General features: G+C 38.7%; 1 protein-coding gene across 5 annotated transcripts in view; it reads right to left on the bottom strand.

The window, feature by feature from the left end:
- msi2 (musashi RNA binding protein 2) overlaps positions 1 to 25,768 on the bottom strand; it is a 299,781-nt gene that overhangs the window by 85,633 nt on the left and 188,380 nt on the right. For all 5 annotated transcript variants that reach the window (XM_023342231.1, XM_023342229.1, XM_023342230.1 and 2 more), the window contains exon 8: positions 1,545 to 1,627. In XM_023342231.1, coding sequence (XP_023197999.1) covers positions 1,545 to 1,627 — 83 coding nt within the window. The remainder of the gene's footprint in view (positions 1 to 1,544; positions 1,628 to 25,768) is intronic.

The raw sequence follows: 25,768 nt of genomic DNA on the forward strand, positions 1-25,768 counted from the left end.
TTAGGATGTCAAACATGTTGTTGAAGCTTTTAAACAGATTTCTTAGTTGTACAGATCAGTTGCACTAGATATATGACACATTAACGACTGAGAAAGTTTGAAAATTATTTCTTATTTCAGTTTATTTTTTAATCACACAAACTTTAAATTTTAATAGGGGCATGTTCCCATTAAGAGCCACTGTTAACACAATGCCCTTGTTGTACTTATGGCTAACTAACCATATCTGTGTGTTCTGAAAAATCAGTGCATCCTTCCAACATTTAATTTGAAACATAGTTTTACAGAATAAAATAAACCCTTTTATAAATTGATAATAATTGTGCTATTATTCAACTATTTATTCGGCACATTCAGTCTGTTAATTAGCACTTCTGTTTCCACTCTAGTCATCAGCAAATTACTGTACAGTGCTTAACAAATGCTTTTGTGAGAGTATTTTTCCTCCTGGTTAAAGGTGGCAGAAGTGAGACTTTATTTGGAAATAATGTGTCACCTGCTTGTAAAATCCAAACTGGGACTTGTTGACATTCAGCATATTCACATGTGACAGTTTTTAAAAAACTGTTCTTTTTTTCTTTGGTTTCCACAGATGTACATCAGCATGCCAGAGGATCTGACAGAGTATACTACAGAGTATTGTTATTTCTGCCATAGATTTAAGTTTCAGTTTTAGCAGGGTATGCGACACCATATGTTGGGATGCATACTGGGGTCATATGAGACTTGGCCTGTTCCCAGGTGAGGGAGGTTATACTACTCCGGTTCTGTCAGTCAGGCAGTCAGTCAGTCTGCTGGTTTCAGGAGGAGGCCTGGGAGAGGGGAGGGGGGAGTGAGTGCACACTCGGAAAGAACGGTGGTGAGACAAGTACTCCCTCCCGTCAATCACGGCCCACGAAGCTGTTCAAATGATGCAGGATTTCTCAAGAGGCTCACAGGATGGACGTGGGCGAAGGAGGCCCTAATGTCACACTCTCTACACTGAGGGCGGACCTTGTCAATTTATCATACGTGACTGACTTGATGGCTTTGAAAGTTGCAGCAGAAACTCTGAAAGGACCGTACGATTGGTGTAAATAAAACCAGCATCGCTGGCACTCAGTAGAAGGTGTTAATCCCTGACTAATGAACTCTGCCTCTGCCAGTAGCTTTCTTCCTGCACCCTTGGACATCCCCACCTGTGCATGTGTGTTTGTGTGAGCGCATGTGGTAATGGGGGGAGAGAAAGAGGGGAGTGTAGAAACGAGAGGAGAGGGACAGGCTCCACTCTCCCGTCCCCTCAGCCTGACAGGCAGAACTCAGCCGCACAATTTCACGGTTTGTGGGCAGTACACACCACTGCTTTCCCATCCCTGAGACCCAGAGACCCACAAAGTGTGGCTATGTGGGAGTATTAGCTTGTGCATATAACACACATACACAAACACACATGGTCTGCTATTAATAGTAGGGCAAAGAACAAATCAAATATTAATCCTTCAACTCCCACCTGGAATTGTGAGGGGTGGGGGGTGGAGGGGGGGAGATAAAATGTGTGAACTTACCATTTTGTTATTGATTTCATGAAAATGAATTTCACAGACTTTCTCTACGATGTCTTCACTCTCAAAAGTTATGAAACCAAATCCTATGCAGAGAGAGAAAAAGAGGGGAGGGAGGGACAGCGGGGAAAAAAAGGAGTTAGTGGAGAGCCCCAACAAAACTTCAACAAGTAAAAGAGAAAGCACACCATAAGTTGGGAGTATCATCTCCATCCAGATTCAGAAACTATTCGAGTACATCTGTGGAGATTGGTTTCCATGTGCAAAAAAAAAAAGAAGAAAAGAACAAGTGAACAAGGCAGACATTGTCCTCTTTAAATCAGGAATATGATGAAATCTGCCACATTATTAAGGGCACTCAAGGACCCCCTCTACAAAGAGAAGATTGGAAAAACAGCACAAAGCTCATTTAATGAGATCCAGGGAGCCAGGGCCCTGCATCTGAATTTCATTAAATGCATTTTGTGTTCTTTTTATTGAAATCTCACTGTATAACAAGCCCCCCATTTTTATGTTAATACGGGCCTTAGAATGAATGCGTCGTTGACAGAGGGATTTTCAAGCCATATTTATAGGATAAGAGCTTAACCCCTCTTTTAACACAAAGACAGAGCGACAAGATAGTTTTTACACTTTTGAACATGAGTGGATTGCGTCGCTCTCCTCTGTGTTTTGATGGCAATGCACAAAGCAATCCTGCTTCTGTATGGCCAGGGTTGAAAAGAAAACATATTCGATTATTTTTGCAGAAGTGAAACTGTTAGTGAGCAGAAACAGCGAGTCGGACTGGGGCGACCAAAGCTGGTCGTGAAAACAAATCACCTCTGCTCGCGCAAAAACTACTGTCAAAACACCATCACCAAGTTCTTATCTGGTACAAAAATATTTTGCACGTTATGTCATGTTATACCCTCAAACTTAAGTGTGTTTTATAGGGGTTCTGTCATAGAATTGTCGAGACTAACGCTAAGTAGCCCATAATTTTGAAAAAAAAAAAAAAAAGAGTAAACCTCAAAAGTGTGGTAGCCCTGCTACACAGATACACATAAAATCCAACATAATCAGTTATTTTATAAAATCGCAACTTTTAATGAATGTCAATGTTAAAAGTTAGTCAACAAACATCCATTTTTAAGCTTACAACAAGCCATGTGGGGGAGATGGCAAACCATAGCCAAACATTTTGGGCCCACATGTAAAGATACCACTGAATCCTGAACACACCATCCCAGAAGCTGGTCAGATGCTGCAAAAGACTCCAGGCTGGGAACAGGTTAGAAAAAAGTACTTTTATATGCAAGAATGGCCTAGTCAAAGTCCAGATGATGTCCACATCTACTTTTAATCCAATTAGAAAAAGCTTGAGCTGGTTTGCAAAATAACAATAAAAATATTGGACCATAATTTTAATCTTGAAATGTTCAAAACGTGTAGAGACATCTTCCAAAAGAGATGTAATTGCACCAAAATGTGGTAAAAAAAATGATTCCCACTCTTTATGTATAGTTTTCCTTACAATTATTCACGGTAAACTTTTACTTTACCTTCCAGCAAAGGCATACTGTACATATTGACATAGTACAACGCACACAAACTGCGTGAGAGATGAGAGATTTGTTGGTGCTCACTGTACTAAGGTGGTTTATCCCTCCAATATCTGTGGCTGTATTAGGTCATTGCTGGCAAAGCTGAAAATCAATGAGAACGGCTGCTTTATGGCAACATTGGATTTACAGGATTTTTGAATCAAACATGATTAAATTCCTGTATTTGTACAGTATTTAATACTATAGACCAATACAGATATGATGAGTTTAAAAAACACACTGGTTGCTCAATGACATTGATGTTAAATCCTTTTGTTTAGCAGCTTTGCATGTTTTCTCAGTCACATCTTCGCAGAAACAGCAAAATTAAGAATATTACAGTACATTAGAGTAAGCGGCTTATTCTATTAATTCATCAGATCATCCAAACAAACACAGATTTCCTTCTAAGGAGCTGTTTGTGCTTCTTACCACAGCAGGCAGCCTATCACAAATCCTGACATTTTTAGTTCTGTCATTCGGTCTTTATCGCTCACTCACACTTTTTCCCCCCCCATTTTGCTCTTGCTTCATTTCCTCTCCCATAAATAAGAAAACGATCCTCCTCAAGCTCCTTTCCTGACATATCGAAATAGTCTCAACGGAAAATTTAATATGGGAGCTGATTTAACATGAAAATCTAATGTAATGAGATCTTATGAGACAGGATGTCGATTTCCAGAGAGGGGGCACATGTGAAGGGCTGGTCGGGTGGAAGAGCAGGTGATCTGGACAGCCAGACGAGGGTGGGCAGGGGGGTTGGAGAACCGTTTTTTTTTTCTGCAGTTCACTCCACACCTCCAGCGCAGGGAGCACTTTTGACAACCAACAAATCAACCGCCAGCAGTAATTTGTCATGGAGGAGTGTGGGGAGAGAGAGTTGAGTCTGGGGGAACGTGGATTGAGAGAGAAAAAGTAGAATAAAAAAAAGAAAAAAAAGGTGGAGATAAGGGGAAGGGGGAGTGTACAGAGGGGGAAGAAAGACAGAAAAAGTGACAAGGAAAGAGGTTAACACACATGGCCTCTGTCGCCACACTCCTTCCTAGCGCTACAGGCAGCTCCTCCATCAAGTGACAGGACATTTTCCACTGCAGCACTGTACCCAGCGAGGTCACGGCCAAGCCACGCCACCACAGATACCACCAGCAGGGCTCGTCCACCCATGACCGCATCGCTTTAAATGAACAAAAAAACACACAAAAAAAATTCTATGGTGTCAACTACTCTTAGAAAGAATCTGTCAGCTACTTTTACAATGTTTTTTTTTGGCACACGCACAATAATAACTGCAAAAAAAAAAAAAAAAAGAAAAAAAAAGGTCAACATCAATATTTTCCTCCCTTGCTGGCTCAGGACACATTATGTCCCCTGTGGGCTGTCTGAGCCTCAGTCTCTGCTTTTGCTGTGTTGCTACTCTGTATTACAAACCTTGGAGGGAATTACTGGCCACAAAATTGCCCCAGCATCGAAATCTTCCTCCTCCTACTCCTCTTCCTCCTGTCGGCTCAGTGAGGCTTGTCCTCGGGTATCCTGGTCCTTCTCCTCCACCTATCCACCCCAAGCAGCAGGCTGACCTCCACAGAAACTATTAAAGCCTGTCAACTCTTACTGACACAAGTCGAAAGGTGTCAACATGCTCACAAAGAAGAGCCTTTCACAGCTTAAGCAATAGCCTGTAAATGGAAACACGTGGATGTCTTGTAGGAAGGATGATAATAGGTGTTATAAGGCTACTGGCTGAGGCCTCTTGGCTGTACTCGCTCACACTTATTAGCAAGAACTGGCCTTGGCCCTCGTCTCATCACTCGGCGGGATCGGCAGGGAGCCCACTTTCACGGTCCTTTACCAGCTTCATCATGGCCGCTCTTTATTTCGCACTCAGGTTTCTCTTGTCTTTGTTGTTCTGATGCTTTCCACCCACCTTCGGTTGCTCAGGCGTCTCCAAGACTGACAGACAACTCATTCTGGCACACGCCTTTCATTGGAAGACTTGTAAATCGATGCAGAGAAGTTGCTTTTGGCGTGGAATGAGACGCTGGCGCTTTAAAATTCATTCTTTCAAAACTTAAGATGTCTTTCATTTTCCATTTGATGTCTTGAATGACAATCTGCTCACACATTAGACATGGCCTCAAAGCCTCAGTTCATTTAAATGTCTATTTATTCACCATTTTGTTCAGGAAAAGTTAGAGTCCTGGCACGGAGGGGAACTCATACCTGTTGTGGCGTATTGTTGGGAAGATTTGTGAGGGCATGAAGATGCATGGAGGCAAAAACAAGGAGGACACATTTACAGCTGCTACAGAGGCATCCCCAACTCCCTGATGACTGCAGCTAAATATAAAGCTGTAACTAGATGACAATGAATTGCCAAGCACATATGTATCATCACTGATATACAAGGTGTACACCTGGTGTTCATTAGAAAACCTTTCTGGGTCGGTGTTTGGCTCCAACAAATCAAAAAGAACACAAAGAAAGTCCAAGTTGGAGTGTGCATGTCGTGTTTTCTTCCGGACAATCGGCACTGCTTGAACGTTTGGGGATTAATTGCAAATTTATGTTATTTAAACTGATAATGCATTTGAACTGTCCTGGTATTTAAATGTTAACTCTACATTGGTTATTTACATATTAACAAATGTTATTTGTACACCAATTCGTAATCGTTATGGAATTATAGTGTATTTATCTAGTGTTACATGTTGAAGTTTGAGAAACGCGTTGAGGGAATGAATATGTGCAACTGTTGGAAAATCTTCTCAGTCAAACAAAAAAAGTAAGGTGCATCACTTAGGAAGCAAAGAATGGGAAATGAAGGAAAATCTTTTTGAATTAAGAAAAGATTTATCCGTACGTGTACAAATGGTAGCACCAATAAGGGGAGGTTGGAGATTTTGCCTTGTTTTAAAATGTACTGACAGCAAAGTACAGTACAGCTACAGTCTACCCATAAAAACTGTAACATAATATTCCTTTTCTTGCCTTTTCATGTTCCAGATGCAAGCTGTAAAACTAGAAGGATTTGTTGAGTTTTTCTAAGTAACCACGCAAACTGTAACTAGCAACACAAGACAATACTCATGTATTCATCTGTATAAAATCCATTTAAATACGACATGTTATATGTTCTAAATAATCTAGTACTAGTTGTTCCTGATTTGAGTACAAATTAACTGTTTATTATCACAATTATCAGCACACAGGCAGACATATTGTATTTTAAACATCAAACTTTCTAAGACTGATTTTGATTTGTAGGGCAACTTCAGCAGAAAACCAGAAAGTAGCATAATGTCAACATGAAACTCCCCTCTTAAACAACTGCTTTCTCTGTACATTTTTTGTTCCCGCAACCTGTGCATAAATGAGAAATTTTCTGGTTAAATACGCAACAATGATCACCAACATGACCCAGAAACATTTTTGAATCCAGATAAAAAAAATGGCTTTTTGCCTGTAGTGTTTCACCTTAACTGCAAAACCACTTTTACACATTTATTACAGAGATTTATTTCAGTTGGCATAAAGGACCCATATGCATAAAAAACCCCTAATGCTCCAACAGTTGGTGCTGTATATTTTCCTGATGTGAACTGCGTGTAATGAGAGCAGGCTGCTGCTGAGCAGCTCTGACTACTGGTCCTGCCAACAAAGCCTAAGTAAGTGCAGCAACCTGGAGAAAGTGTCAGCCATGTCTCCTGGGAAACAAAACGGAGGGATTGGAGCCCCCCCTCTTGCCCCCACACTGACAAGAACTGCACAGACAGACACAAACACACACACACCAACAAACATAACCCAAACCTGTGAGGCTGACACACACACAACCCTACACGTACACCCCTGCCTGTGTGCTATAGGTCATCTGTACATCCTATGTGGAGTTAAAACCGCTCCACCTTTAGTTCCCCAATGAATCAGTGATCGTACCCTAATTAAAGATTATCTAACCCTCACCTGTCTCCTGAACAAAAAGTCTGCAGAAAATCCCTCTTCTGTCTTCCCACGTGTGCGCTCTGTCTTCTAAAGCTCGATCTTGTAATGCACAGAAGCAGACAGAGGCAGTCCGAACACCCACGGCACAGTTAGACTTCTTTGATCAGTATTTCCGTCTGCTATTACTAGAGATCTAGGGCCTGAGGCATTAATCCTGCATTTAATACAGTCAACTTTCCAACAGCACAGGGCTAATCAAGCTGGGTGCCGACTAAATTAAAAAAACAATTGTAACAGAAAGCTGTTCTTTTTAATCCCTTAACATTGCCTTAACAATATTAACAAGTCATTTCAGTACAACACTGACAAATAAAATAAAACCTCATGTAAATGAGAGAAAATATTATAGGGACATGAAATCTAAACAGATCTAATTGTAGTTGTGTGGAGAGGCAGGATGAGCTTCGTCTGAGCGGAGGAATATATCAATCTTCCCATGTTAAAATATATGGAAATGGACCAAAATAATTAAGTCTCAGTTTTCTTTTACAAGCACTGCTTTCAAGATTTTGATGTTGAAAGTCAATTTTGTATACAATAATCTTAATTTGCATCTATATACTATTTAAAGAAGCTAATTTAAATTCTTACGTTATTCATTAATTCCAATTTATCCTTGGATGAATATTTAATCACCTTTAATCAAGGTGTAAGGTGTAAATTAATCATTTTCTTTAAGGATGTGAGAAATCTTAAATTTTCCTATATTTCATCATTAAGTAAATTCTTCCAACTCTCCTTCAATGTTCTGGTTTGTTCTTAATGAAATATTGTAATATCTACTCAAACAAAACTAAAATGACAAAAAATGACAAAACTTTAACAAATTAAAATAAACAGAGTCAAAAAACTAAATTAAAATTTCGTTTTTTGAACACAAGGGCTCAAAAAGTTACACCTTGGTGATCAGATTTGCATATACAGTATGCTCCGCTTTTTAGTACTGCTTTGATACTAGGCATCTAGTTACTGCAAACAATGACTTGCTGTCCAAACTATGGCAAATATTTTCAAAATAAAATTATACCATCACACACAGATCTGGGATTACTTTTAGCTTTTTTAAATATATATGTATATATATACACGCACACTATATGGGCATTTGACACTAATATCAAAAACAGGAGAGATTATTCAAATTTAATTTATTGTTACTAAAAAAGAAAGTACAAATGCAGTTCATATGTACTTTTTATTTATTGGATACTGTGTTTATGATTTAGCTGTACATATTCATTTTCAAATGTAAATAGGATCACTTTAGTCCTTTAATGACAAGCTGCTTAGAAAAAAAAAGAAAGGAAAAACTAAAAAATATATATATATACGTCAACTTCAACCTAAAACGTTGTGTAGGTGTGTGAATGCTGCAGCCCCCTTGGGGCTTCACCAAAGCTAATGTCTCCATGGACCTTATCAGCACAGTGTGGAGTATGTCAACTCTCAATTTGAGCAAAATATAAAGGTGATGATTATTGTGCTGTATGTGTAGGTGGCTGCATGAGCAGGTGGTAGAAGACTTGGCTTCAAAAAAAAAAAAAGAAGAAAACAGGTCACAATAATCACACGTTGTGTGTTTCAGATTGTTAGCAACAGTTGTCTTGCTTTTAAATACTGAAACTAATTAGGTAAGACAACATTTAAAAGGACATCTCATTACTGAAAAACATCATGAAGAAGCTTTTAAGAACAGAATCAAATAACGTGTCAGCCCGAGAACAATTAGCCAAGCAGCAAGGCCGTAAATTGATGTAATTAGATAGTGGTTTGACTGCGATTCCTTTCACATGGCTGGCCTTTATGATTTTATAATGCCCCAATGTCTTTGTACAAGTATTTATGTAGAAAACTTCAGCTCTGATCAATAGAATGTCTTCATTACCCTCGACTTCTAAAAACAGTGGATACAAATGACAAAGTAACACCTTTAATAGTAGTATTTATAGTTTCATCAACAAACCAACAGTACTGCTAAAGGAAAGGATTGCACTGTCTAACATGTGATTTTATTAAGTGCTACAGTAACAATATGGCAGCTTCCACTGCATATTCTGCAGAGCAACTGGGCTCAGCATGCATGCTGAGGAAACTAGTTTTTCTATGCTATTTAGGTCAGCTTTCAGTGCCGGCCATCAATTTCTACTGTCCTACTTAAAGAGACGCCCTGGCTCCATACAATCACGCACAAACCTGAGTGCACAAACAACAACACTGGGATTACCTACGAGGCCTGCCATTAACTTTATTAATGTATTTATCACCGAGCTTTATCCAAAGCATCATGTTTCTGAAAATATATCCCTCGACATAGCTGTCCACACAAATTTTAGCTCACAGCGGACATCTAATCGGAAAGTGGTCAGCGGTAATAGACATCTCAAAAGCACCACAGTGTGAACTCACGAAATAAGTGTGGTTCTCTCCACCTCTTTAGTGTAAGTTCAAATGCTCTCTAACTCAAAAAAGACCCTCATTAGTGCCAAACAATGTAACCATAAGTGTGAATTTCTCTCCCCCTATATGATCACAAGGCTGCTCAAGCAACAACTGAATAGAAGCAATTATCTATGGAGAAGGTGACTAACTACCCGTTTACTCAAAAGATCCTGAACAGCAGGCTAAGAGCGGCATGTCAAAGCTGAGCTGAAAGAAGCAGAGAAAAGAAATGTCAAATAAACCCAGAATATAACGAGGGAACAAATAGAAAGAGTGTGATTCCGATAAATTAAAACCTGCTCTCTATTGGAATTTTGTACTCAAGTGTGAATAGGAAGACTTTTAAAGTACAGCTGAAGTTGTTCTGAAAATAAAAGACAAGTATCTGCCAGGTCCCAAACTTGGGACACGTTTTCAAAAAGTGACAAAGCAGTTGACTGTCCATTGTCTGATTTCTAGGATTTTTATTACCTGTAAGATTTTTTTTTCTAATATGGAAGATGAAGAAAGGTGTAAACAAAAAAATGAAAATTTCTATCCAGTTTTGTTTTTTTGTTTTTTTAACTTTTTGTTATATTCCAACCACAGTATCTTTTATTGGGGTTTTATGTGATAGACTGACACAATGAGAACAGAGTTGTGATGTGGGAGGGAAAAGGATACATCTCTTTCAAAGTTTTGTACAAACAGAAATTTGACTCACTCCTCTTGAGTCACCATGAAGAGCCTTGGTATGTCTAACAGCTTTTCACATCTGGAGGCTGACATTTTTACTCATTCTTCTTAGCAAAATAGTTCAAACTTAAACTGCTTGAAGAGCTTCTGTGAGGATCAATCAAGTCTTCTCAATTGGACATGGGAATAGACTTTGACTAGGCCATATTAACACATAGGAATGCTTTGATCTATTTTGTTGCAGCTCTGTATGTTTAGGGTTGTTGTCCAGCACAGTCTGATAATGCAGTGGTTTTTAGCACAGTTTTCTGTATTTTAGGTTTATCCCTATTTAGCTCCATCCATTAAACTTAACATACAGAATACACTAGACTCTTAAGATTCTTTTTTATTTTTTAAATGCTTTTTTTCCCAGTCATGTATCATTTTCTGTTCAATTCCAAAATTGTGTTTCTTCGTCTTTGTCCATCACCTAGAATTCATTAACAATACAAAAATTCCATGCAGAAATAGGCTGAGCCTACACGTGCATAAAGTCAGAGCGCTACACTAACATACTGAGATACTGAGTGAAATGTGAGTATACACAGTAAGCTATAATAGGTGGCACAAATTACCCTAAAATTCTTCCAATATGCACCACTTGGACCACACATTTCCACCCAGTCAGACATTCCTGGCCCATTTGGCAACACCACTGTGACTGGCACCGTTTAAAATTTACAAAATGAGTTCCATTGCTGCCTGAGAGGTTAATGAATAATCACAACACACTCAGATTCACATATCACTTCACCAAACCATTTTTACCCGTGCACTGCCTCTTTATGGACAAAATGCACTCTGAATGCACCCTCATTGTCCTTGCACACATGTCCCAGCACTCTGAAATGATGATTGTGCTGTGAAAGTAGATCTCTCTGTGTGTATGTTTTTTTTATAACTGAAAAACATGTTCATATATTCAGTGTAGCCCAAAAATGTCAAATAATGGTAAAAGAAATGGATTCTGGCGGGAAGGTTTAGACCGTAGGATACGTGTTGTTAATGCAGAGCCAAACAAAAACAGTAACTATTTTTTGCTCTTGCAATTAGGTCATGAGATGCCAGAATGTGCTTTCCAAAAAGTCCATTTAGCAAAATGGAAAGATGTTCCCTACATCTCTCTCAGCCGCATCTTTTTCTCTGTATGATAGTAAAACGCCCCAGCAGACCTTCTTTAAGTGTAAGGTGCCAAACTAAAGACAGGATCAACAACAACCAGAGGATTCATTCTTTCTACAAAGAGAGAGAACAATCATACACAATCTGGACTGGAAGTGGTCGAACAGAGCAAAACAGAACGGATAATAGCTTGGACAAAGATAACCAAAACAAACTTGCACGTTTATGGGTAGAGGGAAAAATGTATTGTGGTCTTTTGCAAAAATCCTACAACCTTTCAAATCTCACACTACTCTATTTTTGTTTACATTTCGCAAAGGAGAAAGTTGCGCTCAGTGTTTTCTTCAGAGGTTTTTGTGTTGTTTCCTTCGGTGGTGGTTGGTGCAGCGCCATCACAGGGGAGGAAGTAAGCAGGTTTTTCAAAAGGTTTGGCTTGTTTGACCAAAATACATTGTGGAAGGGAAACGCACCTGCCGAAAATGTAGCGAAAGTTTCAGATTTGGTCCCCAATAGAACAGAGTCTACAGGACAATCAGGTGTAAAAACACACTCAGTACCATAGTATGATAACACAACCTCAGTAATTTTACCCCTGGAATCTCATACCCCTGCTGAGACATTTAAAAATTTAGGCTGGTATAGCAAATTGGATATTTTTCAAATAGCCTATATACACTTATATTTACTTTACTTGGTCTGTGGAATAAAAAACCTTCCTGTGGACTTAGCCTAATCGATAAAGCAACCTCTCTCTGCTATGGGGTGAAGCAAAAATTAATGTTCTCTCCTCTGGCGTAATCCAATTTCTTCTACTAATATCCATACAGTAGAGGAGATGAACAAATCCACCCTCACACAAGCAGAGGGTGGAAAAGTGAGGAAAACACACATAAATGCTGAGAAATGGCTGCCAGATTCTCAGTGGTAGTTTTATCCTCTCGATTTTCTCACAGTGTTCTTGCTTAAAGACACACTGCTGGTCTAACACAAAATACATATGATTAGCGAGGAAGTAACTAACAAACATGAGTCGGGTAAACACTGGCCAGGGTACAAAAGAGAGGCCAAGAGTAGATGAGATGTAGAGTTTTAAAACTGAGCAAAACCAACCTGAGGATAATTGCTCAGGCTGATAGAATTTCTTCTGCACAAAACGAAGTATGGCTGTAATGAGATACAAAGGTTTTCTACCACAAGGGGATTCTTCATTCAAGAATGTCAGACTCCTTTGTGCCAAGCAATAGGCCTGAGCTTAATAGATGTCTCAATTTCCATCACATACAGTAACAACCGATGCCTGGAGAAGACAGTGGGAGGTGGGGGCAGGAGTCGTTCCAAAAGGCTCCGAGGAGCTGGGATGAATTTCTTTTGAACTGCAAAGCAACGTGGGACTTGAAATGAATCAAACAGATATGCACCTTTTGTATTTTCTGACCTATTGATGGAGATATCAGTTTCATTACACTCAATTAGCATTTCTCATTCCCGGTGAAAGTGGCGGAATCAAAACGGGGAACACAAAGAAGCCGGTAAATGCAGAGACGGAAAAGAAGTTTGCACTTTGAGAGCGGAGCGTAGGCTGATGGGAACCCAGAGTTGGCGCTGCCGCAGCAGGACCCACCAAGGCCAGAAGCACTTAATAAATGTAACTGTTTGCAAAACATAACAAGGCTTTAATGTACTGAATTATTTGCAAGGAGGATGCAAAGTAAAATTGAAGTAAGTGGCTGGAGCAGCCAGATTGTTATTAATATTGAAGCATGAGGTAGGTTTTAAAGGCAAGACACAAAGGCAGTTCATCTGAAATGAACACTGAGGATGCCACTTTACAGAAGCCCATTACCATTTTGTGGAGCTTACTTTAACTGAGTGAGCCAAATGCTTAGAGGCGGAACCGCCACTTGTGTTTATTTTATGGATGCTTTCAAAAAAAAAAAAAAAAGAATAGAGGATTCTGTTCCAACAGGCAGTCTTTTTTCCTCTCAACACATGTGCACAAAGCACACAAGCAGTGAAACGTGACAACATGAAGTCACCCGGCAATTGAGAATGATGTCACTCTGATACTATTGACCCTAGTAATCAAGACAGTCTTTCATCAAACGTCTCTCTCTAAATACCACACTCTCACTCTGAGGATGGGGGAGAATAGAACCGTGGTTTGCTTCGAATACAGTATCACAGTTCGACAGCCGAACTGAATCCGTCCGCTACATCCGGGCTCTGCTTAATTGCTTACTTGCACTGTAATTGGGTCAGTAATCAAACGATAAACTGAACATGGCACAGCGCCTTCATAACTTCAGAATACCCTTTTATCAAATGCCTTTGGGCAGTGATTAACATAGATGAGAAAGCTCCGCAGAGGGCCATCGCCGCTGCTCTCTTTGTTGAAGTTATTTAGCAAACTGATTTGTGTTAGTCTGTTCGTTTTTTCGAAGAGACACCTGAGGAATGGCAGGGAGAGGTCATGATCTCAAATTAGCAACAATATAAAAGTGAGAACTATGAGAAAGTTCAAATAAATATAAAGACTCGAAGAACTTCCAGATGTTCGAGTCCTCAGATAAGGCTTGTGACTAAATACTGATATTTGTTTAACTTTGAAGGTCTTAGGTGGAATTAACACGTTTTATATCTGACAGAAAAAGTCTCTCTGAATGAAGGTCCATTTAGCAAAAGCAGTAAGGCAAACAGCTTGATCCCTGAAATTACAGTCTGGTTTTTCAATTTAAATGTAACCTCACCATCTATTACTAAGACAATCTAATTTAGGCATACTTAAATAAAGTGATTATATGTAGTGCTTATACAGTGGGGATGTTAACAATTTATCAAAATTTGATTTAAAAGGAACATGACAGATTTCAGTAAATATAAGTAGTCAGACGTCCGATAAACAAACGAGGCAAAAACTGTATTTCACAGGAAGAATACTGTACAGTATGATGGGATTACACCTGGATATCATAAGTTTTTAAATCAACTCAGTCTTTAATAAAACGTTTTAGTATTAAGTCAGCAGTTTTATTTCTTAACTTTCTCGTGTCAGAGTTGTTTGGAATAATCCAAAGGTAAAAAAATTCAGAGCATCACTCCTGCTCTAAACATCAGAGCATCCAAAAGGCTTTTTTAAAGTACTATTTATGTATTTATAAGACTATGAAGATAGGACGGTTCATGGACAGTCCAGTAACAACAATTTAAAACAAAGTCTCTGCAATGTAGGATTCAACTCTTATTTACTGGTATATATATATCCATATTCCAAGGTATCTGTTTTAGGGGCAGTAATATTTGCAAGCTGTCGGAATTATTTCTGGAAAAACTAAGGATACTATAAAGATGATCAAAAGCAGTCCAGGCTTTGTGAAAGAAACTGAGAAAAGCTCTCTAGTTTAACCAAAATAGTGGAATCCAAAGCAGATGCCAACTTGTGGGTTGTTATCCAGTCGCGGTATTTTCTTGGTAGTCACAAATAACTTGTATGTTCTCTTTTCAACTAAGTACTTAAAACGTTGCCAGATTAAAGATTCAGAAGTGGTAGAGACTTCATCTGAGCTTCTGTTACCTAAGGTTTTTGTCCAACGAGACAACAAAAAAAGTACTTCCATCTTTTTACTTAGAAATAAGTCATAAGAAAATGTTTTTTAGAGTAAGATTTTTAGTTTTTTAGACTGTATTCTGATGGTGACAGTATTATTCAGTTTCTTAACAACAGATGGCCTCTTTGTTTTGCTTTTTTGTTGTCACACTTTGAGCGTACCCATAGATATTACAAGATAAACAAATGCAACGCCATCCAAATGACTGGCAACAATATATCAGCCACGTTTCTGCAATCAATCGACTTCGGTTTTTGTCCAAACACACACATGCTCACGTGAACCACAGATTGGCACCATTTGGAAATTAAGAGACTTTGCATTTCTGTTAAATTCCTCTTCACCCCTTCTCACAATTTTCCTTTTAACTTTGCCTCTTTGCAGAAGGGGAGCTCATTTCAATCTCAAAGCTCACATCTGTGGAAGCAATGCAAGCTCTAAATGAGTGGATTTAATCCTGCGCAACAGGGCTGGAGCACAGGAAGTATTCAAACGAGAAGCTGGGAGAGAAGTAGTGAGTGGAAAAAATAAGAAGGAGACAAAAAAGGAGCAGAAAGGCAACAAGAAAAAGAGAAATGATTTTGCAACCTCCGCTCATATCTTTCCGTCTGAGGCAGAATCGGTGTTAGCTCATCCAAGAGCGAGGAAGGCGGGAAAAAAAACGGGAAGGAAAGGGACAGAGGAGCAGCTTAACAGACAGGAGTTAGACATGTTTATTCATGCAGTGAAGCAGCTGAGCTATATTGGAGAGGGCTTCAAAGCAGAGGATGGCTTCACGTCCTGCATGGCCTTCTCCTCTGGCTAGGCTTTCTGCATTTGGCCTTTGAGTGAGGGCCTGATCAATCCCCCAGCAGGCTGCTGGGCACCGGACCCCCCGTTACCATGAGGCTGCTCTTTGAACAGATCCTGCCAGGGGTCATTCTCCCTGCGCTTCATCATCTTAAAGGTCAGACGCAACAAATGGCTTGGAAGACGGTTGTGTCCCAGCCTATAAACGCATAACTAGCCACGATGAGGGCCCACAACCGGGGCCGAATGGAACACAGAGCGGATGGCGTTTCGCTTTCATCCTAATAATGCGGGTATTTTAATACGTGTCAGGTGGAAAACATCAGAGCAGATAAAAAAGAGCTTGTACTACTGTACAGCTTTCTAGAAATGATGTCTTCAGACTCATTTACCTTTAATAGAACCAGTGGGACTCTTTCAGAAACAGCAGAAGAGGGAAATTTTGAACCGAGACTCAAGTCCTTTAATAATGCTGTGTCCTCTCGGCTGCACAGCTGCTCCAGCGCATATTTAAATATTTATGATACAGAATAACATTTTTTGACACTGGAATGTGTTTTTTCATTGCTGCTTGAAGCCAAACATGACATATTGTGTAAATTATATAAATATGTAAGGTTTTTCTACGTTCTGTCACCCAGAACTGCACAGTCTATGTATTGCAATGGAAATAAAGTCTAAAGCCAAATCAGGAGATGCATTGTGAAAACAAAACAAATAAGCTCCGTCTTAAATTTGAATTTAGTATCTCCCGACTATATTTAAAGAGGCATGTGCAATAGACACAAAATAACACAAGTAATGAATACATATCATATTGCATATCAAGTAAAACATGTTTAAAAAAGAACCACAAGGTTGCAGGGAAAGAGGTAGAATCATCTTCTCTTTATAAGGCAAGCAGCTGCACCTTTTCTCAAAAAGCTGCTTGCTTTAAATGATACCTTTTCAATTTGATGACATGATTGTGCACACCTGATCTCTGCTTTGAGTGGCAGAGATCAGGTGTGCACTAAACAATTTAAATACTTAAGTTATGAAGTTGTTCTCTTGAGGAGCAAAATGCACCAAATGGGCAATGAGTGCGGTTAAGAAAATCTACAAGGTAAATTATTCACTTGACAGTTTCTGATAAATCACATCATAATATCAATTTGGGAGCATTCTCATAAGTAAAGATATTACTCGCTTCCAGACACTTCATTTCAATATTGCAGTTTATTTCACTTTAGGTAGGGACAATCTGTTCTTCACAATGCCCTGACGTGAGAGTTATAACAATTGTGAAGCCTGTGCTTTTTCTATATTCAGTTTTCAGTTTATCGTTTCTGTTTACTCAGAGTCTTCAAGTCAAGGCATCCTGCAGTTCTAAGCTTGTCTTAGTGCAATCATTGGATTTTTATTTGAATATTCAAGGTCACAGCTTGGTGATAGAATACACAAAATCAAAGATCAGGTAAAGGTAGGACACTGTCTGGGTTTAAATGAATGATAGAAGCAACAGATAGATCTTTAAGAAGCATCTTTTCATGAAACATTTGGTCTGAAGAATGGATGTCTAAACCACACCATTTGTAAACTCTCACATAAAGCTCTTCTCAAAGTGTCAAGTTTAATTATATTTATTATTCAAGCCAGGCTATCAGTCTCAGAGATGGACACCTCTGATGATATAAAAAATCTAAATTTTAGGAGGTACGAAAAAGATAAAATGGTAAAATGCTAAAGGTAAAGGCAAAAACCATGAAAACTCAAATTAATCAATTCCTGCTTAATTAGTCTTCTGGTTAATTTGACCCTTTGCCAATTCACACTCACTTTTTCTAATCACAATCTGCCATTTCTTCCCAACATGGGGCCATCTTTTTACCTAGCCGTTGCATAAAAGTACATTTCTCTTGGTAGTTAATTATTTTTGATGAAAAGATAATTTTGAAAAAATGCTAAAATCTCAAATATTCTGTTATTATGTGTGCATTTCCTTCCAAAGACCTTACGCTGCACTTCTTGTGATTGTGGTTCTAATCTCTAACTGGGCCCTGTTAGCTTCATATTTAAATTCAATTTAAATTCAAAATTGCTCTATTAATCCCAAAAAGAGATTCTGATGCCTAATCAAACCAAACACATTGTGAGCCATCTCATGATGGTAAATATGATTTAATAACACCAGGTTTCCTTACAGTAAACTAAGACTGAATGATGACAAATTACTTACAGTTTGTTGGTCAATAAGCAGGTATTGACACATATGTGGTATGAAAAAAGTTTGGTATAAAAACGACACTAGTTTCTCTTTAAAAAAGCAGTTATCTAAATCCTGTAGTTATGCAGGATGCATGGTGCATATTGATGCATGGCCTATTTTATAGATTCAATTCAATTTATGAATATAGAGATTTGTACAACTTTGATTGGTAACAGGAACATCAAAGAGTTTCCTAGTTTCCGGTTGATTCCGGTTTTCTTTCTTTCTTTTTTTAAATTATTTTTTGGTTTTTATTTGCTAAATAATCTGACAGTTTTACAAAGAATCCCAAAAGGAAAAAAAAAATAGAAAGACCTTAACTGATCAAATATTTTTCTATTCTTATCCATAGCAGTTCATTTTTTACTTCTTTCATTCAACTATTAGGGTTTACACTTTACAGCATCTTTTTTGAAAAGAAAAAAAGCTTTTTGAATTCCTCTTTCAGTGTTGCCAGAGTTCAATCATTTCATCAGTGATCTGTGATATGTTGGGTGGATGCCTTTTTTGAAGTAATAACAAAACAGAAGGGGAAACGCTGATGAAAAGATTGCCAGTACATTGTCATAAAGGAACTCCATCTGACATAATAAAAAGAAACAGTCTGAATAGTTCAAAATACCACAAAATCCCCTGTTTTAACCACTGCCAAGGATGAAAATCTGCTGGCAGCAAACTGCGTGAGCTTTGATAAGTTTGGCCATCTATATGAGACGTGTGGTGATTATCTGGATGGAGTTCTCTGTCATTCTGGCTGCCCCAATGAACCTACGATGCCAGAATATTCGCCTCAGGCTTCGTGGTCTGAAATGGCCCCGGAAAACAATTTTTTCCGACCACTGCTACACAGCTGTGACATCAGACAAGTTTGAAAACACTGAAACTAAATTATTAAAGAGATCCTCGCAAAGAGCCCAACCTCACATTTCTAAGAATGATGGTAGCAACAACAATTACTGCGGGGAACGACGGCGGCATGTGTTTGTTTTTCTAAGCGTCCGTGGGAGCGTTTGCCTGTGAAATGGGCATATACGCAAGTGAACGAGACATCTCAAGATATGTAATATGACATAATGTCTCCCCTGCTCGAACCCCCAGCTGCTTGCCCACATGCCACAGATCCTGCACCATGTCTAAACAGATGCTCTATCAATAATGCTTGCTCTAGTGCCACACGCCTCCCTGGTGGCCAAATGCGGAGAGGAGCAGAGTGGATGAGAGAGAGGGAACGAGTGAATGAGTCAGTTTTTTGGAGGGAGGACAGGAGGGAAGGAGAACGGGCAAGAGCCCAGAAGCTAGACTGATTACTGGGAGATGGATTCACCACGCCAGAAGAAGCCAAACGACGAGTGAACCTACGGATGGAGTGTTCGACTTTGCCCATCTGCTCCACAGAAGAACAAGAGAAAGAGATTCCTTTCATTTTGCAAGCGCATATTGAAGCTATTTACTACCATGAAGAGTCATTTTTGAACAGGCTTGTTTCCCATTATCAAACAAATATTACTTGTATAATTTGTTGCTTTAAATTTTATGAACTTCCAAGATAATTATGTGTTTGCTTGTCTGGGGAGCAGGGCCAAATCTGATAAGCGGTGTAGGTAAGTAATGCTTTTGGTGTCCACCCTGAACAGAGGGTGGAGCTTTGTGCTGCTAAGCAGATCTTGCTCATTGAACACTCCCAGTATTTTGTCCCAATCATCTCACAATAATTAGCGTAGCAAATTTGAGTATTTTGTTTTTTGTTGTTTTCAGACAACATCCAAACCAAACCACTCACAATACATGTCATACTCTTTTACAGTGCTTATGTTAAAGACGACTGATTCAAGATGATGGAATTTGTTAATCTAGGTGAAAATATTAATAAAGTTAATGAATTTAAAACATGCACTGACACGTTTAATATCTACAGGTGGAAAGAGTAAACACTCTTAAATTAGGGGATTTGAATGGGCAATGTCAAATGGTTTTACAGTGTTTATCTCATAAGATAAAAATATTTAAAATATTGTCAGAAAATCCGTATCATTAACAGTTATTACAAATTGGTGAATTTTACAATCTTCCTCTGACTTTGGAGGGTTTTCAATTCTGTTTCAGAGTGTAACTTCAATAAAATAATGAAACATTGCAACTTTAGACCGGGTTTTAATCTGGTGTTCAAGTTCCTTCTTATTCTCACCTCCTGTACCATAAAAGCAAAGAAACACAAAAGTCTGTGTTGGCACATTTTAGGTACATTTTGTTACAGCAACATGTTTTCATTAAATTACTTTAATGAAGTGTAATAGATGTGAGAGAGTTGCTTTTTTAAAATTTGATTGCTGAAAATCAACGCTTTCCATGTTTGCGAGTTTTGTCTCACACGCTGGCCTGGACCTTAAACCTAACAGGTTGTTGCTAGGTAACCAATGAGTGAGTGAGTTAGTTGAAGCAAACCACCACCTTCACCTGATCGTGAGAGGTTGTGCACTTAAAGCTTTCCGCTGACTAAATGCCCCAGAATTCTCTGAGATTCTGGATCAGAGTTCAGTGAAATTATTCCAAATTCTTTCAGGCACATTATCTACTGATATTGATCATATGTCTATTGCAATATGTATTGTTATTGATTTATTGTCCAGCCCTACTAGGAGTACAGCGTTGTTTTACATACAACTGCAGAAACATGCACAAGAAAAAGCCAGGCTAGTGTTCTGTCTTGATGTCACGCTCATAGGCGTTACAGCAGATTTATTTTACTCATGTATAAAATCTGTTGAATTCTGCTTTACTGTAGCATCTTAGGAGACCTTCAATGGGACAGGTTGCTGTGAAAGCAAATTTCTTCGTGCCATTTGTTGGCTCTCTGCATACTATATACTTATTGAAAATAAGCCAAAAACGCTGATTTAAGCCAAAAGAATAAAAAAATAGACTAATTAGTCCCCCACTTGCTAAAATAAGATGCATAATCTTGTCACCTCCATGTTTACCAGCTGGCACTGGGCCTTTTGCATCTGATTGCACATAACCAGCCGTGCATTTTTTTATTTATTTATTTATTTAAACCCAACTCAACCTTCCTCCGTCTCTGCTCTCCGTAATTCAGGTGTTGCTGTGCAGACTACAGACACAGACTTTTGTGATGATGTCGCAGGAATGCTTCACCTTGTTATGGCACCTCCTCGCATTCCCTGTTTGTGCATCAACATTACACACTGGAACTATGCACTTACCGCTCCTGTGTCAGCTAAACCTTCCTGCGGGTCTATTGTAGTCACGAGAGGAAGGTTTCTGCTTTGCTTTTTCCGCCGAGCAGTTTTATCTGAAAGTTATCTTGGTCCTCCAGATGTTGTCTTGACTTACACAGCTCCCCTTAGCTGCCAGTTCTTAATGATATTTCAGACACTTCAATTTGCAAGCTGGAAGCACTTTGATAACTCTTTATAGCCTTCCACTGCTTTGTGGGCATCAATCAGCTTTATTTTCAGCTTCTAAGTCATTTCCTTGAGGAGCCTGTGGTTGTTGAGTGCACCACAAGCCTTGAATAGTCATGAATTTATCAGGTTCTGGAGGTGTCATCAGCTGGCACTTCCCTAATGACGTACCCTGACCTGCCAAGTCAAATTGTGTCAAATCCAGTCAAAGATTTTATTTTGGCTCAGAGATTTAGAAAGTATAGTACTATTCTGAATCTTTACACATTTAGCTTGTAGGATTAAATGTTCCTTTAGAGAAACAACTAAATAATTAAATTTGGGTATATCAATATTTTTTTCTGTGCAGTATGAATTTAATTAAAAAAAGAATATGCTGCCTGTCTGGCTGTTGAAACGTTAAAACTTCATGTCGTGCTTCAGAGTCTTGTGCAGCTGTTCCTTTTCCTTTGAGGAAGAAAAAAATAGAGCTTTCATGTTGCGTTTGAAGATGTTAAGTTGCTTTTTATTCAGGGGGAAAAAAGGGGGTCACCGCTGCAATAAACGACCGCAATCAAGTTTTCATCAATAAGCCTTTTAATTTCCTTCTTGCCAAGGGAATTTATGTTCATTAAATAAAGCTACGTTGATGGCAAAGCAAGAGAGAAAAGAAATCTACTATCAAATGTGATTATAAGCAGAGCAGTATCAACATTTTGATTGAATAGTGAGAATAAACAATTCTTTCTCTCTTTATATTCCCTTTAAAGGCATTTAGGGTCTAAGATTGCAAATTAAATCTGCGGGTATGAAAAATTGCTGCATTATTTTTGAACAAATTTTAACATAGCCATCAGACTCCAATTTGTGTGCATGCCTTTACGCACAAGCACCACACCATTCCCAGTTTGGATGTACATATTAGTTGTGCATGAGCAACAAAAACACATCAATGCTCCTTCTGCACCACCCCTGTTGTCATCATCCATCATAATCTAGCCATGCCTTCCACTAGCTGTCAAAACTGCTCTGGACAATTCACTTAGACTGTGTCAGCTGAACTGTAATATTTTACCAGTGACTATAATGAGGACTGGCCTGCAGACTCGTGGAAACAAACACATGGCTCCCTGCTCACACCTTGGTTGTGGTATCCATGACTTTGCCACAGTCATTCCAATTTCCCTGTTGCTGGAGGCTATACTACCATGCTAGTGTGGTCAGCCTTCGCCAGCTGGGAACCCAACCTATCAGCAATTGCAATATACCCCACTGTCTGAGCTCCACCATTATCTTTGTTGTTGATGCTCGCTTTCCTGAGAAAGAAATAGTTGATTTATAATTCCATATCTGAAAAAGGTTTCAAAAAAAGTTTGAGTTTCAAAGGCACAATGATTAAAGAAAGGATGTTAAATCTTTTCCTCACAATATATTTGTATTTTTTGTCATTTTAGAAATATATGCTATTGTAAAAAATAGTTAAGGAGTGGGAATTAATAGTAACACCAATAATTCTTACTAAGATAATACCGTTTTGTAGCTGGAGCTGAAACTCCATGTGTCTGTAAAGCAGCGACCTGCAGGCTAGCTACCAGAGCAGATAGCCACCAGCTAATAAGCTAAAGTCAGCTTGTTTGACTTGTGTTACAAAATAAGAGGCCAATGCCATTTAGTATTATAATCAAATGCCACGTTTACTTAAATCTACTATTAAGTGTATTCTGTTTTTATACCATATAGCATTTAAGACTTTGTATCAATACCAAAATAAGAATAAATTTATATTATAGAAAAAGTTACAGCTGTGCTGATCATTTTACAGACAAATGCTAATGTAAACAACCTGGTATTTACAGCATGCTCCTAAACTGGTGCATGTTCTTTATGACTACAAATTTAACATGAATGGGCTGAGGATGATTATTGTCCTTCGTTTTTTCTTATACCAGAACACAATGAAGAAACTGTATACAAATTTACTCAATAGCATAGCCGTGAGCAAGCCATTTATATCTCTTATGGGAGAAACTGAGAGTCGTGCTGCTTTGACATCAAGAGATGTGACAGAAAATAATACAATCATGTTTATTCACACTGTTCTCTAATATTACCTCAAAAACTCGGAAGCAAAACATTTCGACCAATTTCCAAAAAAGGAAACAAGTAAACAGGTCAACGTAAAAATTTGGTATTTCTGTTGATCATTCACATTTTTTCTGTCGTGAAGAAAGTACAGGTTTAACGATAACAATTACTAAAAATAAGAATAACAATATAGATGAACGTAATTGTATTGAATTTTTGATGGAAAAATATCGTTCATACGATCCGGTAACTATGAAAGCAAAGAGCAGCATTCTGTGTTCGGGTTTCACAGCGTCTCTTCACATGACCATCCACACAGGAGAAAAATCTAACGTCAGCACTGCAGTGATGATCAGAGTGCCGAGTGCACTCCAAATTTAGGGGCAGCTAATTAAACTCAATGTGGCGGCCAACTTGACCGTCTGTTCATTGAGTAGTAGAGATAAGTTGCAAAGAGCTGACAAGGACGTGAATGTCAGCGAGAGAGAGGACCATTCTTTCCCGCCTAATGTAATCATGTGTAATTTAAATCTAAAAAAAAAAAAATAATATATTAATCTAGAAGGAAATTGCAGCGGCATAGCCTTCTGTGCCCCCCCAGTTAGAATGGAATGGAATTGAAATAGCTATTTAAAAACTGAATACCAACAATTTACTGTGTATTAAGTGCACATCTGTGCTGTGTCTACTTTTGCAAACAAATTCCTCCATAACTGTGCACATATGCCGGAGTGAAAGTCTGTGTTTGTCAGCAAGTCTGTGCTGTGTGTCCTCAGTAAGTGCCACATCAACAATATTAACTTGGAGGACAAAGGAGGGCAGAGAAACACAGCGAGCCGTGCGTCAACATGGCAACAGAAAATAAATGGAGTAGCGACACACACTATTTTAATTATCCTCTTGTCTAACCTGTCCTCCAATTACAAATAGGGATGTATGATAATCCATCTATTGATGCATGAAAGGCAGGACAATAACAGATGAACAAAGAGACTCAAACTGAGGTTAAGTTAACTAAAAAAGAAGTTAATGTTCCCATTTAGATTCGAAACACCAGTATTCCTTAGTAGTTGAGTACACATTTACCACATAATAGTTAGAGACAGTGTTTATTGCATCAGGGGCTTCTGGATAAAACACATGATTACATTTATGATAGTGCATTTAAACGATAAAGACACTACACTGTGTGCTGAATTCCACTGAGAGATAGGCATAATGAGTATGCACTGCCTAATTTATGCCGGCTAATTTGTCTACATTCAGTAAATCTTTTTAAGATTGATTTTCTCAGTCGATGCAGACTCGACTCCACATTAAGTAAACAGCTGCGAGAAAGCTTGATTTTGGATTTTTTTTCCCCCTTCCCTCCTACATTTTGCTTGTTCAAATTCAATGTTCTTTTTCATGTAGCTGGTTATGAAAGTAAGTCCTCTTGAGCAAAGATTTAACAGGCTTTGCTGCAGACACCTGCCATTTGTCTTCCTGTTGCTCATGAGAATGCTGCTTTAACCAGAGCGCCACATAATTTTGCGCTTTATTAGACGTGGCACAGTGAAATATATCCACATAAAAAGAAGCAATGCTAAATCTGCCACAGTAAAATTAAGAGAGCGTGGTGGGCAGACGGAAAGTGGATGGTTAATTTAGAGATTTTGGTCATGGGTTGCTGTAGAGACATGGGAAAAACAGTGTCAATTAAGTCATAGGGAAAGTAAAATTAAGCACAGGCAATTATTCAAGCAGTAACTTGAAGTAGCCTGTATGACTGTGTCTCTTTCATATATCATTGTGTAGGAGTTTGGACCACTCATCCTCACAACATTGGTTTATTTTATTAGGAACTGTGTAAATTTGTTTAAACACATATTTCTGCATGTTCCACCACAACGTCTCACTCACTTTCATTGCAAAACCTTGATTTCTTTCCCACTTTCAATCACTATGTTGTAGATTTTCTGCTGTTTGGATTCACTGGCAGCAATCTGCAGAACATCTCTGCTAATTTCCTTCTATAATTCCATGGAAACAGAAAAGGTGTGCTCACTGACTTGGCTGCTTGGGAACTTTCTCCTGTACCTGTAGCATGTTCATTCTGACGCCTAAACACATTTAATGTGTTTGTACCATGTTGTCTGTGTCTCTATCACCTACTTTTTACCTTCAACCAGGTGACAACGGCTTACAGGAAGCAAAAGTGCAGCTTGAAAGCATCCTCTTACCGCAAAACGTGAGT

This window comes from Xiphophorus maculatus, chromosome 11 (assembly GCF_002775205.1).
Source record: "Xiphophorus maculatus strain JP 163 A chromosome 11, X_maculatus-5.0-male, whole genome shotgun sequence".
Taxonomy (NCBI): Eukaryota; Metazoa; Chordata; class Actinopteri; order Cyprinodontiformes; family Poeciliidae; genus Xiphophorus; species Xiphophorus maculatus.